At 42.8% G+C, this 27,123-nt stretch overlaps 1 protein-coding gene across 7 annotated transcripts in view; it reads left to right on the forward strand.

Moving 5' to 3' along the window:
* The window catches only part of akap13 (A-kinase anchoring protein 13), a 554,439-nt gene that overhangs the window by 363,291 nt on the left and 164,025 nt on the right, over positions 1 to 27,123 (forward strand). For 6 of the 7 annotated variants that reach the window (XM_073032598.1, XM_073032600.1, XM_073032601.1 and 3 more), the window contains exons 11-13: positions 6,888 to 7,012; positions 23,332 to 23,705; positions 26,511 to 26,564. In XM_073032598.1, coding sequence (XP_072888699.1) covers positions 6,888 to 7,012; positions 23,332 to 23,705; positions 26,511 to 26,564 — 553 coding nt within the window. The remainder of the gene's footprint in view (positions 1 to 6,887; positions 7,013 to 23,331; positions 23,706 to 26,510; positions 26,565 to 27,123) is intronic. The other variant, XM_073032602.1, reaches the window with a different exon arrangement.

A 27,123-nucleotide genomic window follows, 5' to 3' on the forward strand; every position in this document is an offset into this window, starting at 1 on the left:
GAGCCAAGTACTTGAGTCCCTATATCACCATGGCAGCTGGTAAATGACTAATTCAAGTAATTAAATGTGGAATTGAAGAGGCTGTATGACCAAAAAATTACCAGAATACCATTAAAAGCCCATCTGGTTCACTAATTGACTTGTGGAGGTGGAGATCTCAGTGTCTCTTCGCTCCCTAGCCAGCCTTCAGTGCAAACCCACTGCAACTTTGTCTATGAACTGCTCACTATGGGGATGGGGGTGTCTCAGCATGTTGCTGCCTTTTGAAAGCAGTGGCTTCTCTCATTGAATTGCGTTCAAGTTGTGGCTCAGATCTACTATTTTCTTTGAGGTGCCATCTCGGGGCATCACTCGGTGAGCTATATGGTACAATGGATTGGATTCAGATTAATTTGTCATATGTACATCAAAACATAGTGAAACACGTTCTTTGCATTAACAACCAACACAACCTAAGGATACGCTGGGGACAGTACACGAGTGCCACCGCACATTACAGTGCCTACATGAGATGCCCACAGTGTTCAGCAGAACAACTCAGGTAACAAAAATAACAACAAAACAAACAACAAAATAAAACCCTCGCTTCCCTCCCATCCATTCACACAGACTGTCTTCCAACCCCAGTGCAGGCCACCTTCAATCTCCAGCTCAGTGTATCAAGTCATACAACGCTACTGTACAGAAACAGGCCCTTTGGCCCATCTAGACCCTGCTGAACTAGTATTCTATCTCATCTATCAACCTGCATGCAGACCATAGTTCTCCATGTATCTATCCAAATTTCCCTTAAATTTTGAAACTGAACTCGCATTAAATCTCCCCTCATTCTCCTGTGCTGTAGGGAGTGAAGTCCTAACCTAGTCAACCTTTCCTTATATCTCAGGTCCTCAAGACCTGGCAACATTCTTGTAAATTTTCTCTGCACTCTTACCATCTTATTTACATCTGTCCTGTAGCGAGGAAACCAAAGCAGCCCACAATTCCCAAATTACCAAATCAACAATGTCTTATACAATTTCAATATAACATCCCAACTCCTGTGCTGAGTACATTGGCCTTCATAAATCAATGTGCCGAAAGTTTTCTTTATGACTCTATCTACCAGTGATGCCACTTCCAAGGAATTGTGGATCTGTATTCTCAGATCCCTCTATTATATTGGAAACCCAGGTCATTTTCACTATTTTTTAGTAATACATTAAACTATTATATAGGCTTCAGTTTAAAGCCTGGAGTGAATTTTTCCCAATGGCTGTGAATAATCTGACCACCCACTCACTCTCAAATGGAAGATGTCCCGGGAAATGCAAGGTTTATGAATGCGCCAATTTGTTTGGATGTGTCTCTCTGTCTGACTTGCTAACAATTAATTGTGTTGAAGACACTGGTAACCAAAGGTACTACCGTAACTACACATTTTCCAAGTTGATCCCACTTCTATTTAACTATTTCTGCCCTGGGCTAAAGTCCCTGGCTGTTCTTTTACTCAATTGTGTTGTAATTCAGCTGTTGTTAAGTTTACTGGAAGTTACAACCACTGCTTTTGCAGTGGGCAGTGGAGCTGCTGATGGCTGTTGTCACAGTTCCAGGAATATGGGTTCGATCCTGGCCTCAGATGCTGTATCTGGAGAGCGTTCATGTTCTGTCAGTGACTGTGTCAGTTTCCTGTGGGTACTGAGGTTCCCTCCTGAAGCCCTCAAACCTGCTGGTATGATAGGTGGCAACTAGAAATTACTCCTTAGTATCAGCAAGTGAAAAAAGAATCGTAATTCAATTCTGGCGCCGTCTGTGAGTTTATACATTTTCCGTGGAAACTGCACAGGTTTCCTTTCAGCTCTCTGTTTTGCTCCCCTATCCAAAGACATGCCTGTTAGTAGGTTAATTGGTCATTGTAAATTGTCTTGTGATTAGACTAGTGTTAAATAAATGGAGGGGGGGGGGTTCATTATGCTGGAAGAACTTGTTCCATCCTATTTCTCTAAAACAAAATAAGGACCTGCATTCTAATATGTATACTGTACTGGGATAACTGCTTTCTTTGGAAAATTAATTGCATTTGAATTTAATTTTAGTGTCTTTGATCTGCATTGATGAGCAATTTTAAATGAAGGATCAACTTTATTCACAATAGACATTCATATTTACTAAGAATTTACTGTGACGTGCAATAATAAACAGCAACATTCGGCAATTATGAAGCATAAAGAAATGTATAAAAAGTAGAAGTTAAGGTACGGATGTGGAATAAAATGTATTCCATGGAAAAGATGTACTCTGTGGAAAAGAGTACAGTTGACGTTTCAAGCCAAGACCCTTCATCACTTCCACTTTTATCAGAAAATTTAAAATATATAAGCAAGCATTGGGAGAAAAATGTTCTCACAGTTTCTCTGCATGAAAACTATGGCACTCTCTTTCACAGACAGTGATTTGCCAAGAGTACCTGTTAGACCTGCAGTCACTGAAGTAGGATTTTCAGAATCGAATCAAGGATTTGAGTGATCTGGAAATTCTGCACTGGGTAATTAACACATTCCTTTGCAAGGTGAAAGAACAGGAAGAAAACTTGCAAGAAGAAATTATCGAAACTTAGAATGATGAAGAAAAAAATGCCTTCCAAAAATGCTGTCTTTTGTGGTACAGGTGCCCCCCACTTTACGAATGCTCGCTTTATGCCGCTTCACTTTTACGAAAGACCTACATTAATAGCCTGTTTTCGCATTACAAAGAGGACTTTCAGTTTTGTGAAAATTTTTCCCATATAAATTAATGGTTCTTTGCTTTACGCCATTTCGGATTAAGAAAGGTTTCATAGGAACACTCTCCCTTTGTAAAGGGGAGGGGGGGAACACACCTGTATGTGGCTACACTGTCATACTAAGTTTCCTGGTCTTTGCAGCAGAGTGAAAACTGCTCATTATTGCATTTCCATCCTCCTACCTTGTTGAAAGAGGCTTCCGTGCAGTGAACCACGTACAAAAAAAAGAAACCGCTCGGTCTTTGTTAGGCATGGGGTCTTAAGGCTTTTACTGTCACAACTTGAACCAGATATTTCAACTCTTTCTAATAACCATAACACTCAAGGATCACATTGATATCGGAGCTGCTGTACAGTGCACAGGTGCTGTGTAACACTTGGAGTATCGTGAGCAGTTTTGGGCCCCTTATCTAAGAAAGGACAGTTTGGCGTTAGAGAGGGTCTAGAGGACATTCCTGAGAATGATCACGGGAATGAAAGGGTTAACCTAAGAGGAGCCGTTGATGGCTGTAGACCAGTACTCGATGGAGTTAGAAGGATTAGAGGTAATCTTGTTGAAACCTATTGAATACTGAGTGGATGAGGAGAGGATGTTCCCTAAAGCAGGGGAGCCTAGCCAGGGGGCACAGTCTCAGAATACAAGCATGTCCTTTTAGAACAGAGATGAGGAATTTCTTTCGGCAGAGTGGGTTGAATTTATAGAATTCATTGCCACAGGCGGCAGTGGAGGTGAATAGGTTCTTGATTAGAAAGGGCATCAAAGGTTATGGAGAGAGGGTGAGAGAATGGGGTAGGATAAATCAGCCATAATGAAATGGTGGAGCAGACGCAATGGGCCAAATGGCCTAATTCTGCTATTTTTTTATGGTGACTGATCTGTAGGCAGATGCCAGGGACACATATCGAGACGGACATCAAGTACTACTGGCAGATCATCAACTTGGTGAAGGACTCCCAGCATTTGTTGATCTGGCAGCACATCGAGATGTCCATGGAGGAATATTGCAAACTGGCACGTTCGAGGCTGGAGGAGTCATGCCGAGGGACACACTGAAGCTCGGTGTCGCCACCGTGAGGGTTTGATGGGGAAGGACCACAACATAGGATTCTTCTGCTACTGGAAATGGAGTGGCCGAGTTGGCAAGGAAGCCCCCAAATTATTGGAGTGGTGTACTGCCCCAGGTGGCCACGTTGAGTGGCAACAGTCCTGTTCTTTATTTTTTGGAGGACTATAACAGAACAGCATTGACAGTGAACGTAAGAACGAAAAGGCATTGTGCAGTTCAGTCTTGCAAATCATTTTTATTTTGAATGAAGTTTATTTTGATAAAGAAGAGCTTCCTTTGTAAATGGACAAGAAACAGCTCCATCATTTCATTAGAACTTGGCTGTGGTCTGTCACTCAAGCAATGAGTTACGGCTGACCAGAAGGGAACTGACTCAGACTAACACCAGCATTCTGTATCATTCAGTGATTTTATTTTCGTGCTTGCTTTGACAAACAAGTGGTCCAGGTGATCTGCATTTCAGGTGTTTGTAGTTCTGCATAGTGGAGGGAGAAATGTCAAGTTTATTGCAGGAAGTTAACTTGTGATGCATCTAATTACATCCCTACCAGTGTCCAAAGTGCCTCACTTTATAAAGCAGTGGTATTGTAAATAAAGTTATGAATTTGTGATGAGATCTTACAGATAATAAAAGATAAGAATGTTACCACAAGTGCTAAAACAGCCTGCTCCATTTTAAGTAACAGTACTGGGAACTTTCCATATCCACCCCTGCCACTTGGCAAGACAGACAGACTAATATTAGATGGTACGGGATCCTTTCCGAAAATCTGGAGCAGAATGCCAATATGGAAGTACTGTTAATTAACTTTTAACCTTTGGTGGCACAGTAGAGCCATTACCTCACAGTTTCAGGAACCTGGGTTCTATCCTGAGTTTCAGTACTGTCTGTGTTGAGTTTGTGGATTTTCTGTAACTGATTCCTCCAAGAGGACGGCAGCCTTTCTGGGTTTGAAGGCTTGCGTCCCTCAGTGACCTTGGGAGCTGTGTTGGCTGGAGTCAGGGCTGTATGCTTTGGCTCTTGGTAGGGTCACCCATGTCAAACAGGTCAAAGGGTAGAGGGCAGGCGAGTGGTCCACCAGTCCCCCAGGTTGAGGGATTCAGCTCAGGGCCAACAACCCTGACTGGATAAACACGGGAACAGCAATGAAGAATCCTTCTGCATCTGAGTCTCCATCCAGGACTTGTGAAAACCGAGAGGAGGCTACTGACACAGTGAAGGAAGCTCTGAACACCACCAGAGTTGGATATCCTCCATTGCTGCTCTGCGTGCCAGTGGTGTAATGGGCAGTGGATTTGGTAACTGATTCGGGTCTCCTTCAGTGCTCAGGTTTGCTCCCACCTCCACAAAGATATGTGGGCTGATAGGTAATTTGTTAATTGAGCACCTAGTATGTGGTTGAGGGGTGGAATCTAGAGATACTTAAGAGGATGGAGAAGTAAATTAAATCAGTCCAGATGAAGGATCTCAAACTGGAACATTAATTGTCCATATCCCTACAGGTTCCTATCAGATTCCTTTGTTTCCAACCCCAGAACCTTTTCCACCAATCACCTTCCAGCTAGCCACCCCCTCTTCTCCCCACCTTTTTATTCTGGCATCTTCCCCCTTCCTTCTCCGTCCTGAAGAAATGCCTCAGCCTGGAACATCGACTGTTTATTCGTTCCCATAGATGCTGCCTGACCTGCTGAGGTCCTCCATCCAGTTGCTTCAGATTTCCAGCTTCTGCAGAATCTCCCGTGTTTACAATCCCCTAAGGAGATGCTGTCTATGACTGAATTTCTCTGGAAGTTTATTTTCGCTCATGTTCTAGCATCTGCTTCTCCCAATGGAAATAAGATGAAATTGGTGTAAATGGATACTCAATGGGTAGCATAATCGAAGGGCCTGTTCCTGTGCTGTATCTGTGGCTCTAAACTGAGTTTAATTCTGAATGGAATGAAAACATTTAAGCTTCTTTGAGATCTTTCATTTGGGACACCCCACCGTGGTTCACTATCATTGAAGTGAAGTGAAGTCAGTATTGTAACATAGGAGTGATGACAGCCAGGTTGAGAACAGTAAGCTTCCTGCGACATTAACATGATCAGGTTCGAAAGGTTGAATTATCGAGAACACAATAGAATAACTTCAAGAAAAGCTATTTGCAAAATACTTAAAATAATATCAGCTGCCGCAAAGTTAACAAATTTCACGACATATGTCGGTGATGTTAAACCCTTTTCTGATTCTACAACCTACAGTCTCACTTCCAAGGACTCTTAAACTTTTTTTTAAGTAATATTTTTAAAGTTCAGTTTGTCATCTTTTACAAATTGATTATTTGGCAGCCTTTGTTCATATATATTTTTTTCTCTGTAAGTTCTATTGTAGTTCTTTATTTTCCTATAAATGCCTGCAAGAAAATGAATTTCAAAGTAGTATGTGGTGACATAAATGTACTTTGATAATATACTTTGACTTTGAGGTCAGAAACAAAATTGCTTTACATTTTGAGTCAAGAACTTTGTACCAGGATTATGTGCTCATTTGGACAGTATTTCTTCCTCAGTAGCTCCCTTGCGTAAATAAGTTGTTGATCTTTAATCACATTATCAATCTGGGTGCCTCATTTCGCACGTTACTACGGTGACTCCGCTAAAGCTCACTGGGACATGGTGGATAAATTTTATTTATTTTATTTAGGGATTCCAAACTTTGATGCCCCAAGCTGTAATACCGTTGCGCTAACCGCTACGCTACCATGGCGCCCATTGTTTTATTTACTCATTCTTCTGTCAGTTTTGCGCTTGCTGAGTTACTTCCTATGCTTTTAGATTCAAGCTGCGTTGACCGAAACTGGGCATTATTCAATATCCACTGATTGCATGATCTGCCAGGGTAGTCCTGTTGTTGGTAATGGACCATGTGGTGGCTTTCTTGTTCTCTGATGATTAGAACTGACAATTTGAAGATTTGCCTTAAGTGCTGAGTGAAATATTCTGGCTGCTTGGTTCAGGTTTTAAGACATGGTGCTCAATTATGGACTTTAATACATGACATTTTTCTCTTATTTCAGAATGTGGCCCGTTATCTGACCCTCCACTGGCTGTCGAGTGCAGTTCATCAATGCCTGTGGCTGGAGAGCCAGTGTGTTACTCTGATCAACAGGTCAGCAACAAGACAGAAGACCTGCCCACAAAGGTAGAGAGAAGTCTTCTTTTCCTGCTGATACTCCTGTTGATTATTTTTGTCCTGCAGGGCAGTAACTTAATTAGTTTTACGTTGAATACCTCCCGGTGGGTAGTCAAAACTGCCCAATCACAGGCACCGGCCTACTTGCCATCAAGGATGTGTATACAGAAAGGTGCCAGGAAAAGGTCAGCAATATTACAAAGGATCCCATTCACTCTGCTCATGGTCTATCAGGGAGGAAGCTACGTAGCATCCACACCAGGACCACCAGACTCAAACACTGTTACTTTCCCCAAGCAGTAAGGCTGATCAACACATCTGCCACTAACCCACCCCACCACCATTACTTTATGATTTCCCGTCAGAGTCACCTTATGTTACAGACACTCCTGTACCTCGCATCACTTAATATCTATGTCCTTAAGCTTGTTGTTGTTGTTGTTCCTTAACAAGCCTTGTGGCGCATTAGCAGTATTTTGTTTTGCCGTGATTTTTTTTTGAGGCCAAGTTGCTAGCTCAACACCCAACCCAGCACAGATGGAAAGCATGCAGAGGGCCGGCTGGATTCAAACCCCGGACCATTTGCCTCGAAGTCCAGTGCTGGCATGCCACTAAAGTGCTGGCCAGCTATAAGCTTCTTATATATTCATAATTAATGGTTTTTTTATTGTTGTGTTCTCGATCTTCCTGTGTTTTCATTTTCTTTGAGCTGCATTAGATCCGGAGTAACAATTATTTTCTTCTCCTTTTACACCTGTGTATTGGAAATGGGACTCAACTATCTTAACTGTTGGACCAATAGGGTGAAGATCTCATTTTCCTTTCTCGTTTGCTTTGATGTTCATTGTTGCCTGTGTAGTGTACAGATTCAACTGGCCCTTGAACGCTTCATGTGAGGTTGCGGGCAGAATCTATGGAGTTGCTATTGGATCTGGTTTCTTTTTATTTCTCTCAGATCTTGTTTCTTCCATTCCTTCAGGGGATGTAGACACCACTGGCAATGCCAGCGTGTTTTATTCTCTGCTAATTGCCAAGGAAACAAGGATGTAATGCTGTGACCTTATGGTGCATTGGTCAGACCACACTTGGAGTGCTGTGAGCAGTTTTGGACCTCTCATCTAGGAAATCATGGCTGGCATGAGAGGGTCCAGAGGAGGTTCACAAGAATGATCCTGGGAATGAAAGGGTTAACATATGAAGAGCATTTGATGTCGCTGGGCCTATACACACTAGAGTTTAGAAGAATGAGGGGAGGATCTCATTGAAACATCGAATTTTGAAAGACCTATATAGTTTGAAGATGGAGAGGATAGTTCCGATGGTGGGGAGTCTCACAGAAGAGGACACAGCCTCAGAATACAAGGATGTCCCTTTAGAGCAGAGATGAGAGGGAGGGTGTTGAATCTCTGGAATTCATTGCGATGGCTAGCTGTGGAGGCCAAGTCATTGGGTATATTTAAAGCAGAGGTTAATAAATTCTTGATTAGTATGGATGTTATAAAGGTTACAGGAAGAATGGGGTTGAGGGGGAGTAATAAAACAGTCATGATGGAGTGGGAAAGCAGACTCAGTGGGCCAAATGGGCTAGTTCTGTTCCTATGTCTTATGGTCTAACGGAAAGGTTGAAATTAGTCTCCAATTCCACTTTCTCACATTTTTAGTTTTAGGGTTGTTATATTCCACTCTATACTTATTTAGAGATCTGGCACAGTAACAGGCCATTCAGCCCATTGTGCCCAGTAACACCCTTGTGGCCTAGTAATCTACTAACCTGTTCACCTCTGAAATGTGGGAGGAATCCTGAGCGTTCAGAAGAATCCCATGTGGTCACGGGGAGAATGTACGAGGGGTGATTGATAAGTTCGTGGCCTAAGGTAGAAGGAGTCAATTTTAGAAAACCTAGCACATTTATTTTTCAGCATAGTCCCCTCCTACATTTACACACTTAGTCCAGCGGTCATGGAGCATACGGATCTTGGACCTCCAGAAACTGTCCACAACAGGGTGATTGATAAGTTCGTGGCCTAAGGTAGAAGGAGATGAGTTATACAGCTCTCGTTACAGGCACATGTGGTCAACTCTGAGTGAAAATGCAGAAAGTTTGAAGTTAATAACTCATCAGGTGTGATTAATAAGTTAGTGGCCTAAGGTAGAAGGAGACGAGTTATTAACTTCAAACTTTTTGCATATTCACTCAAAGAGTTGAACTGCATATGTACGTAATGAGAGCTGTATATATAACTCATCCCCGTCTACGTTGGGCCACGAACTTATCAATCACCCCTGTTGTGGACAGTTTCTGGAGGTCCAAGATCCGTATGCTCCATGACCGCTGGACTAAGTGTGTAAATGTAGGAGGGGACTATGTTGGGAAAATAAATGTGCTAGGTTTTCTAAAACTGACTCCTTCTACCTTGGGCCACGAACTTATCAATCACCCCCCGTACAAACTCCTTACAGCTGGCAGCAGAAATCGAACCTGGGTCAGTGGTCCTTTAATAGGCTAGTGTCCAATTCCACCTCCTCACATTTTAAATGCTTGCGGGGTTGTTTTGTTCCTCTTTTTATTTAGAGATACAGCACTGGAAAAGACTCTTCTGACCCAGTGAGCCCACACTGCCCAACTACATGCAAATTCCTTCCAGGCAGCAGTAGAAGTGAACCCAGGTCACTGGCGCTATAATAGCATTACGCTAACCGTTACCGTCTTCTTCACAATGAAAGGAAACCATTTATTTTTGGCCACTGATTCGCATCCAGGGATCAGGATTTCTGGAAGGAATGTCATTGGGTTCAGGGTGTGGTTGAAATATGAAATGGAAGAAATGATTGCTGGCCAGTGTAAATCTGGGCAGCAAATGGTTTGGTTTCCTGATGATGTCATCTTTGTTTAGCATCAGACTTTCCCTGGCTCTGCACCCTTCAGCTTTGTATGGGATATGCCATTTACACAAACATTTGTGCCCTGCCCATCCACATCAATCAGCTGGTGAACAAATTCTTTCCATGAGCTTGTTGGCAAGTGGACACAGGGAGTTCCAAGGTGGTGTGTGACTTCCCAGTGAAGGGTTGATGTTCTGGCATTGGGAAATCACTGAGACGAGGTCAAGTGGTCTCTGAAGTTCAGCAGTTCGTGTTTGTAAATTAAACTCATAACATAACTTGAGGGAGCGACAGAAATTCTTAGGTATGAATTCTATAAACCGTGACTGTCAAAGTTGTAATTGTACAGTCATGTCATACAGTATACACAATGTGGAAGGGCAATTTGTTAACAGAAGGCACGGTTTGAGTTCAATTAAATATTTGTTTCCAAAGTCCACAAGTCGCTCAGTGAAGTTTGGTTTGCCTTCAAGCAAAGATTAAATTTAAATTTCAGGTAGAAAATTTTAAACCTGTTTTCTAAAGCTTAAGATGTTTAAAAGTTGCTCTTTTTCCAACTGTGGGCCTTGTGATTCTGTGTTCAAAGTAAAGGTTGCTACATTTCAAGAACTTTTTATTGTCTGCTCTCTCTTCGTCAACTAAAAACTGTGTAAGATTTATTCGGTGCATTTTTTCTTGTTTTCATTAACTGTTCTGATTTAGTGAGCTGCTCCCTGATACCCACAGAAAGAAATTAAGTGTTTTTACTTTGCATTCCCTTGTCACATTTTGGGTTAAAAAAAAAGCAGGGAGGAGAGGGCTGCGGTGTTCTCCTAGAGAAATCCTTTTTCTCTGTCAGTTCCAGCAGAGAAAGCAGATTAACTAGTCGTTTGTTTAATTGTTGTTTGAAGGAATTTGCTGGCACATTTCTCCACAATATAACAGTATAAATGCATTCCAAAAAGTAACTGGTCCAGAAAAGTGAACATAAATGGAAGAATTATTGTCCTTCTGCTGCCTTAATCTATGCATTCAGCTTTCTTCATTTTGCTGACGGTTGACAACATTGCGAGAAGAAATTGTGTTAATTACAGCTATGGGTGCATTAAAGATGTGTTCAATAACGTAACAAAAGTGCTTTGGCCAAAATTACTGCTTGAATAACCTATTTAAAAGTATGTTTTGTTTCCTGTTACTAGAGAAGGGGATGGAGTGTGTAGCAGTAGGTGAGCATGAAGCTTGGATCTAATACTTAATAAACACAAGAGCTTTTGCTGATGCTGGAAATCCAGAGTAACTCATACAAAATGCTGGAGGAAAAAGAGTATGATTTGTTTAGGGCTCATGTCTGGGTAATACACACAAAGTACTGGAAGAACTCGGCAGGACAGGTAGCATCTGTGGAAGGCGATAAAGAGTCAACGTTTTGGGCCAAGGCCCTATATCAGGACTGGAAAGGAAGGGGAAAGAAGCCAGATTGAGAAGGTGAGGAAGGGAAGGGAGTGCAGTCTGACAGATGATAGGTGAGGCCAGGTGAGGGGGAAGTTGGGTGGGTGGAGGAGGGGGGGAGATGAAATTAGGAGCTAGGAGGTGGTGATAGGTGGAAAAGGTGATTGGCAGTTGAGGGGAGCTTATTCTGATTTATCCCCACTTCCTTTCCAGTCTTGATGAAGGGTCACAGCCCAAAATGTCAACTCTTCATTCCTTCCATGGATGCTGCCTAACTTGCTGAGTTCCTCCAGCATTTTGTCTGTGTTCCGTCTAATATCCAAGGAGTTCAAGCTGCCAGCCATTAAAGAGCATTTCACACAAAATGCTGGTGGAACACAGCAAGCCAGGCAGCATCTATAGGAAGAGGCATTGTCGACATTTCGGGCCGAGACCCTTCAGCAGGACTAACTGAAAGAAAAGATAGTAAGAGATTTGAAAATAGGAGGGGGAAATGTGAAATTATAGGAGAAGACTGGAGGGGGTGGGGTGCTAAGAGCTGGAAAGGTGATTGGCAAAAGGGATACAGAGCTGGAGAAGGGAAAGGATCATGGGACGGGAGGCCTAAGGAGAAAGAAAGGGGGAGGGGAGCACCAGAGGGAGATGGAGAACAGGCAGAGTGATGGGCAGAGGGAGAACGTTCCCCCACCATATACAAATAAATCCCCTTCTTCAGATCCTCCTTAAAACACACTTTTCATACCAAATGGTATCTTGAATATCCCCTCCCAAAGTCAACATTGCTTCAAGCATTGTTTGAGTACTGGTCTCTGAAATATCTAAGGAGGTTTATTGACATTGGATTGCCATTAAACAGATTATTTGTTATCAAGCCATGCTGAAACCAATGAGTTTATCACTCGGGCAGTCAATTAGCCATTGAGGTGGCACAGTGGTTATTGTTGTTACCTCACATCTCCAAGGATACCGGTTCACTCCTGACCTCGGGTCTTGTACGTGTGAGCTTACACATACTCCCTGTCACCGTGAAGGCTTTTCTTCCAGGTTCTCTTATTTCTTCTGGTTTAACCGACTGCTGTACTTGTTCCCCAGATGCAAGTTTGTTCATTTATTTGTTGTGTGCCATGTCATGCGGCATAAGCAGTCACGGTCTTTCCATCACCGTGATTGTTCTTGACACATTTCTCTACAGAAGTGGTCTGCCATTGCCTCCTTCTGCTACCTGTCCGATGGCTTCGTGTGATCCTGATCAGGGGAGGGGGTGCTAAGAGGGGCTACACCTTGCCCAAGGGTGATCTTTATGCTAGTGGAGGGGGCAGAGTGCCTTACCCCTCCTTTGGTAGAGACATATCTCCACCCTGCCACCTGCTAGTAGCAGGTAACAGGCGAAAGAACTTAAAATTAGGTTGAATTCAATTGAATTGACTTTTGCTTACATCCTTCACATACATGAGGAGTAAAAATCTTTATGTTACGTCTCCATCTAAATATGCAAGTAATAATGATTTGTAATAAATAGTATATGCAACAGGACAATCAATATAACATAGAAATGCAATTGTATCGGCGTGAATTAATCAATCTGATGGCCTGGTTGAAGAAGCTATCCTGGAGCCTGTTGGTCCTGGCTTTTATGCTGTGGTACCGTTTCCCAAATGGTAGCAACTGGAGCAGTTTGTGGTCGGGGTGATTTGTGTCCCTAATGATGCTTCAGGCCCTTTTTACACACCTGTCTTTGTAAATGTCCTGAATACTGGAAAGTTAACATCTGCAGATATGCTGGGCTGTCTGCACCACTCTCTTCAGTGTCCTGCGACTGAGGGAAGTACAGTTCCCACACCAGGCAGGGCGCTCTCAATTGTACCCCTTAGAAGGTTGTTGGGATTTGGAGACCCATATCAAACTTTTTCAATTGTCTGAGGTGAAAGAGGCACTGTTGTGCTTTTTTCAAAAACAGCTGGTCTGTACAGATCACATGAGAACCTCAATGATGTGTATGCCAAGGAATTTAAAGCTGTTCATTCTCTCAACCTCAATATCAATAGGGGTTAACCTGTCTCCATTCCTCCTGTAGTCTACAATCAGCTCCTTTGTTTTTGTGACATTGAGGGAGAGGTTGCTTTCTTGACAACATTGAGGGAGAAGTTTATTGAGATGTTGCAGGGATACAGGAAAAGTGGGGGGAATGGGACTGATGTAGGTTTTTGTTTGGAGTCCCAAAGCCATTCTATATCTCCATCTTCCTCAAGTTTTGTCCCTTGTTCATCGATGGATTCAGATGCTGCACCATTGGTGATTGAGATCTTAGCTACTAAAGCCTAAGTCCCAGATTCTTTGCCTGAACCTCCCTTTCCTCCTCAGCAAATAACTACTTTGGGTTCTTGGTAATTTGCACTCAAGCCCTACTGGAGGGTTAGCACCAACCATTCTAGATAATGTTCTGTGAACCAACCTGGGTTCTTTTATAGTGTTAAAGAAGATGCATAAATAGCAGAGGTCAAAAATGGAATGAAGGAAAATCTCCATTCCTTGCAGGTGACCAGAGTCAAAGATGACTACAGCAGAGAAACACATCTTTCTGCCCCATCTTGTATATGCTGAACAATTATTCTGTCTGGTCCTATTAACCTGCAATGCAACCATAGCCCTCCAAGCCATCCACGTACCTAACCAAATTTCTCTTAAATGTTGTCTACTGATGTCTGAATTAATGAATTGATTAGGAAAAATATATTTGAGTTTATAGCTGCTATTTATTTCACGGGTCTCACCTTTCCTATTTTAACACCTTTGGAGACCATGTGGTTTGTGCCAACTCCGAGAAGAACATTTCCATCCATCCCATTTCCTTTATTGTTTATCCTTTATCCCTTCAAGTTATTTTCTTTAACATACACATTGACTTTTTAAATTACTTTGCACTTATCTACACAAAGTGACTAGTACATTACCCAACTCAAGGAATGAAAGGACTGGAGGATATTAAAGAAAGAGGGAGGGGATTGGCCGTGTCGATGAATATTTTTTAAAACAATAAAAGTCGCTAAATGTAGTCTGACCAATGCCTTGTAAAGCTTCAGCATTACAGTGATTGTCCATTCTGTTTGACGATGACAGGAGACCTGTGTGAGAGAGTTTTTAAAGTGGAACAGCTATTGCACTGGGACAGTTCCACTCTCTCAGCCTCAGAAGTCTGGGTCCAGTGGTACGAGCAAGTGTCACAAACTGGGGTCCTCCTTGAGTGCAGTGGCTGACCGTGATGTCTCCTGCACTTTGTCAGGCCCTTCGCTCTCCATGGAGTGAACCGCGTTCCTGGCAGTTTGATCGCACTGTAAATCTCGTCCGCCCAGTCGACTGGAGCTGACTTTGCTTGCTAGGACAGGCATGTCCCTATCTCGCCAGGGTATGAGGCCTGCTGGGCACTCTCACCTGTCGAAGCGGTGTAGCAGGGTGCGGCCGCTGTCGCATGCAAACACCTATTTGGAGCCACAGGTGAGAGCCGAGTGTCTAATGGGGACCAAAAGGATTGTGAGCTGCCCCAGAGTAAACATTACAAGCCCCTTTCCCAGAGGTGCTACCCCTCCCCAGACACCATGTACAATCCAAAGTTTCAACGTTACATTCTTACTTTTATATAATTAAACTGCGATATAAAAAAACAAAAACCTAGTGCAGAATATAGTGTTTCATTTACAGAGGAGATGTAGTGTAGGCAAACAGGTCAGTTGTCGTGGCCATAGTAGCATAGATTAGGAGTTCAAAAGTTCATGTTTTAGCGCAGAAGATGTCTGTTCAAGAGTCTGATAACAGTGTGATTGAAGCTGCCCTTCAGTCTGACAGTTTGTGAGATTTCTTCTGTGCATTGGGAGGGCGGGGTGTGAAGAGAGAATGACCCCAGCAGGAGGGCCCTTGCTTTCCTATGGCAGTGTGAATTGTCGATGGATGGGAGGTCCCCTTGTCACCTAGGAGGTCATTTGGCCCAAAGAATTTGCGGTGGTCCTCAGGTATCAGAATCTCAGGGACTGGAATATGTCGTGAAATTTTTGTTTTGTGGCAAGCCATAGAAGCTACAGTAAATAAATCTACAGTGCAAAAGTGGAAGAGTAAGGTAGCATTCATGGACCATTCAGAAATCCGATGGCAGAGTGGAAGAAGCTGCTCCAAAAACATTGGGTGCGGGTCTTCAGCCTTCTGTACCTCTTTCCCTGATGGTACTAATGAAAAGAGCGCATATTATGATGGTGAGAGTCCTTAATGATGGATGCCACTTTGTTGAGGCACGGCCTTTTGAAGACGTTCCCGATGACGGACCTGTGATGGAGTTGGATGAGTCTCCAACCTTCTGCAGTTCTTGTGATTCCTCCGTACCAGCCAGTGGTGTGACCAGTCAGAATACTCTCCATCACATGTCTGCAGAAATTTGCTAGAGTCTTTGGTGACGTACCGAATATCCTCCAAGATGAAGTTGAACCCATCTTCCTCCAAATGTATGGGATAAAGGAGAAAGCGGAAGCAGCTGGGGGTGCCCACGTGTTAAGGGGAGAGTGTGCAAACCCTGGATAGAATGCATCTGAGGTCAGGATTGACCTGGGTCACTGGGGCTGTGGCAGACGGGGGTGTCGTGGCATCAGCTCTGGACTTTGAGTCGAATGGGTTCGAATCTATCCAGCTCTTTGCACGCTTTCTATCCATGCTGGGTTGAGTGTCAAGCTAGCAACTTGGCCTCATAAAAAGTAGTCAATTGCTATGGACACAGTAAAGATGATGCCCGATGCACCACAAGGCGTAAAAAGCAACAACAACAACCGGAGCTGTGGAGTGCCACACAGCCATGCATCTAATTTTCATCTCTTCTAACTGTACTCTGGAAATCGCCCTTTATGAGGCGTCTTTTCAAACAATCGGTCACTGAATCACAGCACTGCTCAGGCTGTGGAATTTCGATTGGTGGATTTCTTAAAAATAAAATCCTTTTTTTAATATAATGAACAAACGAAGAAACGACAGCTGAACTGCCTGCCTGCTCTCCTGTGGGAACCCTCTGCAGGCTGAGGCAGAGATTTTCCCGAAAGTGTTGGGTAAATTAGTAATGCAGATGTCAAGTTGGCTGACAACGCTACAGTATGAACTAGGAATATTTCAAACACAACACTTCAATCTTATTCTGGAGCCCATTCATGGCAGATTTTGAATTCTGTTCCATATTTACACTCTCTCTTGTTGGAGTTGCTCAGTTGATATTCAGAAGCTCCTTGCTGAGTTCTTCCTACGTTTTGTGTCTCAATTGCTCCATTCCTGCCTCTGGTGAATCTCTTGTGTCTCGTTTGGCTGGTTTTCTACTCCAAGAAGAATGCAGCCTCCTCAAATGCTGGGAGGTGTGATATAATACTGAGCAAAATACTATAGTCAGCCCTCCTTATCCGCGGGTTCCGCATGTGCAGATTCAACCAACTGCAGTTTGGGAAAACCTGGAAGTTCTCTCTTCAGCACTTGTTATTTGAGCATGTACAGACTGTTTTTCTTGTCATTATTGCCTAAACAATGCAGTGTAACAACTATTTACATAGCATTTTCAGTGTATTAGGTATTATAAGTAATCTAGAGATGTTTTAAAGTATACGGGAGGATGTGCGTAGGTTATTGCGGATCAGAATCAAAACAAAACCAGAAATTCTCTTACTAAGTAAGTCGGAACAGGTACATTCGGTATTATTGTCAGTCAAACGTTTGTCTTAGTATATGGTATATATTTTACCTTTCTATGCATGTAAAACACTTAAGAAGCGTATGTATTTCAATAATTAAACCACTGCGTTGCTTAGTAATAATTGTAGCTTTCATTGGGGCAAGGCCTTTCTCACTTTATCCTTTAAAATTGTTCTAATCGTTGACCACTGTAGCTTAACGCTTTTCCAATGACCGATGGTGTTTCACCTCTTTCCGATCACTTTGCTATTTCTGCTTTATTTTCAGTTGTGATCGTGATTATTTTTGTGAACAGAAACACTGCGGATTCAGAGCTCTGCTGGGTCCTAAAGTCCACCGCACTGAGACAGATTAAATAAAGGACTTGATCATCTGCGTTTTTTGGTATCCGCGGTGGTCCCAGGTCCAATCCCCCGTGGATAAGGAAGGCCAACTATATAGATGTTAGAAATCTGATTAAACAAGATTATGTTGGAAATAGTGGACCAGGAGGTACCTGTGAAGGGAAAAAATGTTTCACCTTGATGATCTTACATCATCATTAGCATCTATAATGCTACACTCAGTAGCCACTTTATTAGGTACACCCATACATTTGCTCATTAATACAAAACAACTGACAGCAACTCAATGCATAAAAGCATGCAGACATGGACAAGAGGTTCATTTGTAGTTCAGATCAAACATCAGAAAGGGGAAGAAATGTGACTTAAATGATTTTGATTATGGAATGATTATTGGTGCCAGCCGGGGGTTTAAGCATTTGAGAAACTTCTGATCTGCTGGGATTTTCTTGCACAAACAGTCTCTAGAGTTTACAGAGAATGATGCAAAAAAACCAAACAAATCCAGTGAGCAGCAGTTCTGTGGCCGAAAATGCTTTGCTAATGAGGGAAGTTAGAGGAGAATGGCCAGAATGGTTGAAGTTGGCAGGAAGGTGACGGTAACTCGTATAACCATGCAGTACAACAGTGATGTGCAGAAGAGCATCTCTAAATGCACAACACATTGAACCTTGAAGTAGATGGCCATGAATATACACTTTATCAAGTACAGGAGATACCAAATAAAATAGCCACTTAGTCTAATATTGAGAAAAATACTATAGATGCTGGAAATCTGACTGATCAAGGTAGCATTGGAAATAATTGGTCAGAAGGTACCTGTGAAAGGAGAAAATGCTTTAGCTTGATGACTTTACGTCATGTTAAGTCTCTACAGTACTATATTGACAGTCCTGCGGCGCAGCCATTAGTGCTGCTTTCTCACTGCCTCAATGGTCCAGGTTCGATACCGTCCTCAGATTATGTCTGTTTGGAGTTTGCACGTACGCTCTGTAGCCACTTCGTTTGAATTTCAAAGGCCCAATGATGACCCAGACAAACTTGCAGGTGAAATGTCGCTTCACCTGGAAGGACTGTTTGATGTCCTGAACTAAGTAGTATATAGTTTAACATCCTTTAGAACTGAAAGCTTCCCCTCAAGAGAAAGCCACGGGGGGGCGCACAAGCCTCTTCCAATTAGCTACCTTGGCTTAGTCCATGACATCCTGACAGGAAGTGAGAATTACTGCAGTGGGTCAGAGGGTAAAGAAATCCTGTTGTGTCTGTGTGAAATGGGTAAATTAATCATATGGCAAATACCACATTGCATCATTATCTTTGACCTGAGGAAGTCATTCTAACTTCCTGTCAAAACTAAAACACATGGCCAGTCTTTGGAGCTAATCAGACAAAAAAAGAATCTTTTGCATATTCTACGACAGCTGAGATCTAATTTTTTTCATCCCTTGAGACTTCTGGTTTTGCCAATCACCGACATTCAGTACACTTTGCTTCCTATACAAGTCTGCACCACTGTGGTAAACTATGTGTATACCTGTCTGGACACGCCCCTCTGCTGACTGCTCCTGTGGCTCCTCCCACAGACCCCTGTATAAAGGCGATTGGAGGCACTGCTCCTCCCTCAGTCTCCAAGATGTTGTGGTCACTTTTGCAGCTAATAAAAGCCTATTGTTTGCCTCCCGTCTCCGAGAGTTATTTATGGTGCATCAACCACTTAAATCAGTATCCAGCAAATGGTAAAACCCGGTATAATATTGTGTATGCTCTCTGCTCTGGTTTATTATGGGGTGGGAGGAGCAATCAAAATCAGGTTTATTTTTTTGTGGTAGCAGTATACATAATACACTGTAAATGATAATAAGATGTATATAAAATTAAATAAATAGTGCAAAAAAAGAGCAAAATAGTGAGGTAATAAGACCATAAGATATAGGCCATTTGGCCCATCAAGTCTGTTCCGTAATTTTGACATGGCTGATGCATTTTCCCTCTCATACCCAATCTCTGGCCTCCTCTCCATATCCCTTCATCCCCTGACAAATCAAGAATCTATCGTATGTTCATGAGTTGATTGCCCATTCAAAAATATGAAGGTGCAGGGAAGAATCTGTTCCTGAAATAAATAGTGTGTGGCTTCAGGCTCTTGTACCTCCTCTGTAAGGGTAGCAATAAGAAGAGAGGAGGTTTTAAGATACAAACTGCCACACGGAATCCAGGGCTAGAACATGGAGCTCCTTGTGGCCAGACATTTAATTCAACTTCCCATTCCCATGCCAACATATCTTGCCCATAAACACATCCAATGCCAGGTTCAATTTAGAGGAGCAGTATCTTCTTCTTCTGTTGTTTTATGGTGGTTGGCAAACCAGCTTTAAGGTGCATTACCGCGACCTAGTAGACTAGAGTGTGGATCATTTGATAAATAGGAGGAATGAAAAGAATTGCATTCCCTAAATTCTATATAATAAACCAAAGTCTTTCAGATACTTCATGATATAGGTCTGTATTTCTCTTGAACTCCCACCTAAAATGTCTTCTATACCCACAGCAGTTTTTTTTTGTTTATCGGAAGCGCTCCTATCATCTTCACACTTTCTCTTTCATACTTCTTACATTTTATCAATACATGTTCAACTGTCGGTAGAGCAGTATCTTATATTCCACCCTGGCAGTCTCCAAACTGGTGGCATGAACATCGAATTTCTGAAACTTCTGGTATCCACTCTCCCTCTGTCCCTTTCCATTATTCCCTCCCTTTTTGATTTATCAGCCCCATCATCCTACTCTTTCTACTTCCTCGCCCTCTCCATCTGATCATCACCCTCACACTCATCCCACATATTCCCCTCCCTTTATTCCATGCTCCACTTTCTTCTCCTATCAGATTCCATCATCACCTGCCTTTGGTCACGTCCACCTATCATCCTCCATCTTTTGACCATTTCCACTGTCCCCACTTGCTTATCACCACTCCCCCTCTCCTGGATCCACCTGTCACCTGCCTTTCCCTCCATCTCTTTATTCCGGTTTTATCTGTTCTTTCCAGTCCAAATGAAAGGACATTACCTGAAACGTCAACTGCCCATTTCCATCCGTGGAGAATGCCTGACCTTCTGACAATGCTCCCTCTTTCTTTTTTTCACAGCTTTGCAAACCAGCCATTGCTCTGAGCAGGAAATTTTCATACGGCCTGTAATTTGCATGGCACTTTAAATGTTTTTTTTGTAATAGCACATCAAACAAGCACAAACCATGACTCACAACACAAATAAACAATGTCAGGCAGTCAAAACAACTGACACAGTGGCAAATGTAAAATGTTTTGACTAGATGATGTCAGGTTTCAGCAGGCTATCAGTGTATTAATGAACTACTGACTTCCATTCTGTGTTTACTGTTAGAATTTGTAGCAGTGTTGTAACTTGAAACACTGGCAATGCAAGTATGTTGTAGCGTGAAGAACATTCTGGCAGGCTGCATCACTGCCTGGTTTGGGGTGGGGTGGGGGTACTGCACAGGATGGAAAGAAGCTACAGAAAGTTTGTAAAAGCAGTCAGTTCCATCTTGGATACTAGCCTCCGTAGTCTCCAAGACATCTTCAAGGAGTGGTGCCTCAGAAAGGTGTCATCCATCATTATGGACCCCCATCACCCAGGGCATGCCCTCTTCTCACTGTTACCATCAGGTAGGAGGTACAGAAGCCTGAAGGCACATACACAACTATTCAGGAACAGCTTCTTCCCCTCTGCCATCTGATTCCTAAATGGACATTGAACCCATGAGCACTACCTCACTTTTAAAAAAAATATTATTTCTGTTTTTGCACTATTTTTAATTTAACTATTTAATATATATATCTGTAATTGTTTTACTTATTTTTTCTATATTCTCATGTATTGCATTGTACTGTTGCTGCTAAGTTAGTGAATTTCACGACATATGCTGGTGATATTAAACTTGATCCTGGTTGAAGCTCAAATATGTTTCAAACTAATGGTTGGGGTACATTTATTATTTAGAAAATTCATGTATTATATCCATTAGCACACAATTAATTAAAGGCTATTTCACTATTCTATTAACACAGATTTCAAACTTATATTAAAATAATTTTTAAATTATATTAACATCGCTGTAGCTGTATATAAGTGAAACCTCTGGTTACGTGGCAACAAAAGCAATGTGTGCAGAAGCTTTTCAGTTACTGCACAGCCACGCACCTGTGTAGCTTGGAGGAACCAGTGACTGCTGAGTTCCTCCTGTGTTTCGCACAGGGCAGGTGAAGATTTAAATAAGGATGAGTACTTCAAACTTAAATCGTTGACAAAATTAAATAGGGGATTGATCTCCAGTCCAGGAAATGCTTGGATCCAACACCTTGGAAGCGGAAGGAGGGACATAGAAGGGGATAAACTAGCTGGAACATAAAATTTTGTAGGGTAAATGATGGTTCAGAATGGAAGACCTGTCCAGAACAGGCTTGAGGAATTCGCTGTGTGACTGGTGGATGACACACAATAACACTGTGTGGGAAAACGTTACACCCAAGAGTTTCAAACACAGCCTTAGAATAGAGGGGTGTCCACTTAGATCAGAGATGAGGAGGAATTCTTTAGCCAGAATGTGGAAAATCTGTGGAATTCGTTGCCACAGGCAGCTGTAGAGGTCAACTCTTTGGGCATATTTAAGGCAAAGCTGGATAGATTCTTGATCAGTCAGGGCATGAAGGAATGTGGGGAGAAGGCAGGAGATTGGGACTGAGAGGGAAATGGATCAGACATGATAAAATGGCAGGGCAGACTTGATGGGCCAAATGGCCTAATGCTGCCTCTATGTCTTATGGCATGTTGTGAGGTTTCCAGGGCCCTACACTCTGATAGACAGAATGAGAAGAGGCATTATTAAAATGTAATGTTTTAAATGGTGAGCAAGAATTGAGAGGTCAGAGACGTGTGTCAATTATGAGATAGGTTTAAGTTTTTAACTGCATTGCATTTGTGGTTTCCAAATGACAATAAACTGAATCTGAATAAATCGTTACTCCTCAGTACACAGGTGTAAATGAGAACTAAGTCATTGTTACTTCGGATCCAATGCCGCATAAAAAAGCAATAAATATAAATACAGAAGTAAATATATACACGCACACGCGCGTGCATTGGGTGGCATGGTAGCTTAGAGGTTAGCACACTTCACAGTGACTGCCACTGCCTGTAAGGAGCTCGTACATTCCCCCCGTAACCCTGTGGCTCTCCTCCAGCTGCTCTGGTTGGTAGGTTAATTGATCTTTGTAAATTGTCCTTTGATTTGGCTGGGATTAAATCAGGGGTTGCTGGGCAGTACTGTTCAAAGCTTGCAGGGCCAGAAGGGTCTATTCTGTGCAGTATCTCAATAGAAAAAATCATGTATTTAGACGAGAATATATATTTTTTCTCTATTGAGAAAAAGTATGTGTATACCTTTATAGATATTCTTATACAATTGAATGTTGTTTTTTCTTGCATGTTACGCCAAATCTGTGGTGGAAGTGTTGGCACGTGGCCAAGTGGTTAAGGCGTTCGTCTAGTGATCTAAAGGTTGCTAGTTCGAGCCTTGGCTGAGGCTGCGTGTGTGTCCTTGAGCGAGGCACTTAACCACACATTGCTCTGCGACGACACCGGTGCCAAGCTGTATGGGTCCTAATCCCCTTCCCTTGGACAACATTGGTGGCGTGGAGAGGGGAGGCTTGCAGCTTGGGCAACTGCCGGTCTTCCATTTTTAAAAAACCCTGCCCAGGCTTGTGCCCCTGGAAACTTCCCAAGGCACAAATCCATGGTCTATTGATCCTAACGGAGGCCTACACACTACACACACGCCGAACAAAATTGATCCTTGTTCCTTCCATTCCTCCAGGAGCAAAGAATGGTAAACAGTTCAATGGCGGCAGGAATATGAACGAGAGTTATTCAGTTGTTCCTTTCATTACAGGTAGAAGATGAACAGAATGTCGTGTACAGCATTGGTGGTGTGACAACAAGCAGTTCGACCGTTGAGGACCCTGAGCCTCCTGAGACCCCTGAAGGGGAAGTGTTCCTGGAGCCCACCACTGCCTTGGAAATGAAAGAGCCCGACAAGCAGCAGAGCCCCATGGGCACAGAGGAGATGGGTGACAGAGGATCGCGCGGGCAACGGGACAGCTGCCCCATCGTCTGCGAAGCGGAGGAGGAGAAGGACAGCGTCGCTGAAGTGCCCACTCGTGCCTCCACCTTCAGGCCGACCATCAGGTCACTGTCTCCCTTTCGACGGCACAGTTGGGGTCCTGGGAAGAACACAGGCAGTGAAACCGAGATCAACCAGCGAAGGTAGGATATGAAGTGGGAGGCCGGATTTTCAGCCGGTATGACGATGTAATTCATGAGTGGAGACTTACTGAGGTTCATAAAGTGTAGTCATCCATGCAACACAGGAGGCATGAACTAACTAAAGCCAGCCATGTGGGGCTTTTTAGACCACTGAATAATTGCACCTTTCAACAAAGTGGCAATTGGAGGCATACGGAACCGAATCTGGCCCTTCAGCCCACAATGTCTAAGCTGACCTTTCTACACTCATCCCATTTCCAGCAATAGGTCCACAGCCTAATTTTCCTTGACAATTCAAGTGTTCATCTAAATTTGACGCTCCCTACCTCCACCACCTTCTCAGATAGTGAGTTCAAGATCGCAACCATTGTTTTGATGAGGAAAGTCTTCCTCAGATCCCCTCTAAACCTCTTGCTCCACACCATAAACTTATGGCCTCTCCTTTTAGAAACCTTTGTCATAGAGAAATGCTTCTTATGTCTTCCCTATCTTTGTCTTTCATAATTTTGTCCATCTGTGACCGTGGCAATTTCAAGTATTGACCATTTTCCTCTTTCCCACATTACCTTTGATTAATGAAAGCAGCCTTTCTAATTAACCGCTGATTTCGCTTCACTTTACCTCTGAAGATCAGTTCCAAATCCTTACTAGCTTGTAGATGTATTAGAACATTTCCCCTCAAGGTTCTGGCTCTAACTTTGACAGAATGTCCCATTGTCTGCAGCCAGTAGAAATAATTTTAAGCATCCACTTTACAGATCGCTCGTTCCTCTCTGGAATGAGGGCGCCATTTACAAGGCCAGTATTTATTCCTCAGAGATGGAATGAATGACTGTATGACTGCCTGAGTATAAAGCTACAATGCAGTCTGACTCAACCCAGCGCTGCTTGCAGAATACACAGTGAATACTTGCAAAACTGCATGTATGTTGCTATTGACTAAGAGTGAGTGTACTGTAAGTGGAAATATTAAACGGACTATCCTGCCCTGGTTGAGGAAATGAGCTGGGCAAGCCAGGCCTGCCTCCCAACTGAATCCAGATATTTCAGCAAAATAGGCACACGACCCATACCTTCAAGTCCCATAGGGCTTGAGTCAGGTAGGCACAGTCTAGGCTACAACTCTGCTTTGGAAGCTGTTCCCACCATGTTGCTCGGGGAGGAATATTTAAGATTCAAAGGCAGCCACGTTGAAGGGCCAGCAACATAGTTCCATGTCAGATTGGTGTATGAGTTGATGCAAGTGGCCTTATTTCCATATTTCATGATGGTAGTTTGCTGGTGATGAGAAGTTAGTGGAGCATCAGTCGTGGGTGCTAAGGAAATGTTTAATTTTGGTGGGACGGGGTGGTGGCATGGTATCACAACAGCAAAACACTTTACAGTGCCAGTAGTCAGAGATCAGGGTTCAATTCCTGCAGCCATCTGTAAGGAGCTGTATATTCTCCCCACAATCACCTGGATATCCGTCTGGGTACTCTGCTTTCCTCTCGCATTCCAACAAATGACATACAGGTTGGGTTAATAAATTGTGGCCATGCAATTTTGACACCAGAACCTTGGAAATGCTCACAGGCTGCCCCTAGCACATCATCGGGTTTTGTTGGTTGTTAGTGCAACTGATGCATTTCACTGTAAGTTTCGATGTACATGTGACAAATAAAGATATCCTTAATCTTATTCTGGCGGGGATTTATTCATTGGAACAAGTGGATTATATTCTGTCCAGCCATCCCAGACTAAACTCTTTCCATTATTTTTCCACCAGTACAGAAGTTTAAATGTGAAAAATCACAATATTCAATCCCCAGTTATTCTAACAATCCTTAATTAGTATGAAAAAAATTGTGCTTCAATGGCTCCATGGAAAACTTCTAGTGAAAAGAATTGATCTGATTTGAGTACTCCAGACAGAGATTGAAGTTGAAGATGATAACATATGATCAGGTCGTGAACTGAACTCAAATTATTTTCATTGCTGTTAGAAAAATATCAAGGTCAGAAATTAAAATTGGCCAGACTACACAAACCAGCTGGTTCAATGGTTCCATTTAATATCAGAGAATGTACACAGAATGCAACCTGAAATTCTTACTCTTCGCAGACATCCTCAAAACAGAAGAGAACCCCAAAGAATGAATGACAGAAAAATGTTAGACCCCCCCAAAGCCCACCCCCACACACGAGCAGCAACAACGCATCAACTGTCCCCCTTCTCCCTCCCCCACTTGCTCCAGAAGGAAGCATCAGCACCCACCAAGCAAGCAAAAGCAAAGCCTCTAAAGAGGCCATAACCCAGCACTTCGCATTGCCACTCTCTCTCTCTCTCTCTCTCAGTAGCAAGGGACAAAGAGTTGTCACCCTTTCCACAGTGAGAGGCGGAGCAACAGATCGCTGTTTTGACGTTACAATCTGAAGCGACGCTTATTCGAGTTCACCCGACTCAAGAACCAGCAGTACTTCCTTCAAAAAAAATAACCTGAAGACTGATTGGATGTCCCAAGATATGTCAAGATTTGGAAAAGGAAGCTCATCTTAAAAACATTAATGTTAGCATTAGGTTGAGCGACACATTTGTGCAATTGGCTCATGAAGTACAGAATGACATCATAGCAAATAAAGGGGAAGATGTGGCTGTTTGTTTGAAATATTTGGTTTCTGGATGAAGGATTCCTCTTCACTTTAATTTTATCCCTTGCTGATGTTCGTCATTTCTCTTTCTTAGATTTCTCTTACTTCTTTCTATCTTCTCTCAGCCTTTCTCACCTCATTCCTTTATTTTCACATTTCATGATTCATTTTCAGTTCTGTGGAAATGCTTGGAGATGTCATAAAGAGGCCGCCAATTCATAGAAGAAGGTAATAGAGAAAACCAATACAAGTACCTATTTTAACCCTCGCAAATGGATTCTAACATTTTGTTTACACGCATTTGGCTGCATTTGTGGTTTTCAAAACTAATCAAAACTCACATCTGTCTAGTGTTCTGTAAATATTCTTTCACTGAAGCCCGGTCTCTTGTGCAACCTTTGGAAATGATCAAAAATTGACTCTTTAAATCAGCTTGCCTAAGGATTGCAGCTGTGTGAATGAAAACTGATGCCACAGACAAAGCATTGTCAACTGTCCCAGTGTGTAACACATGGCTCGACTCATTTGAATCTTTTCCATTTTTCCCTTTCTTCTGCTGTTCTGTGTTACTTGATCTCTGCTGAAACTTGACACACTTCCCTGCTGCCAAATAAGCATCCTCTCCTCAAAGTTTGAGGGGCAGGAGGATGGGGTGGATGTTGGTAGGCATTCGATGTCTAGGTTCCCTAATGACACTTCCTTAGGTGAGATAATTGTGAAGAGGCCAGCGGCCAGTGGACTCTCTTGGCCTTGCTGCTTGTCCTACTAACCGCCCATCATTTATCTT

Source organism: Hemitrygon akajei, chromosome 30, assembly GCF_048418815.1.
Source record: "Hemitrygon akajei chromosome 30, sHemAka1.3, whole genome shotgun sequence".
Taxonomy (NCBI): Eukaryota; Metazoa; Chordata; class Chondrichthyes; order Myliobatiformes; family Dasyatidae; genus Hemitrygon; species Hemitrygon akajei.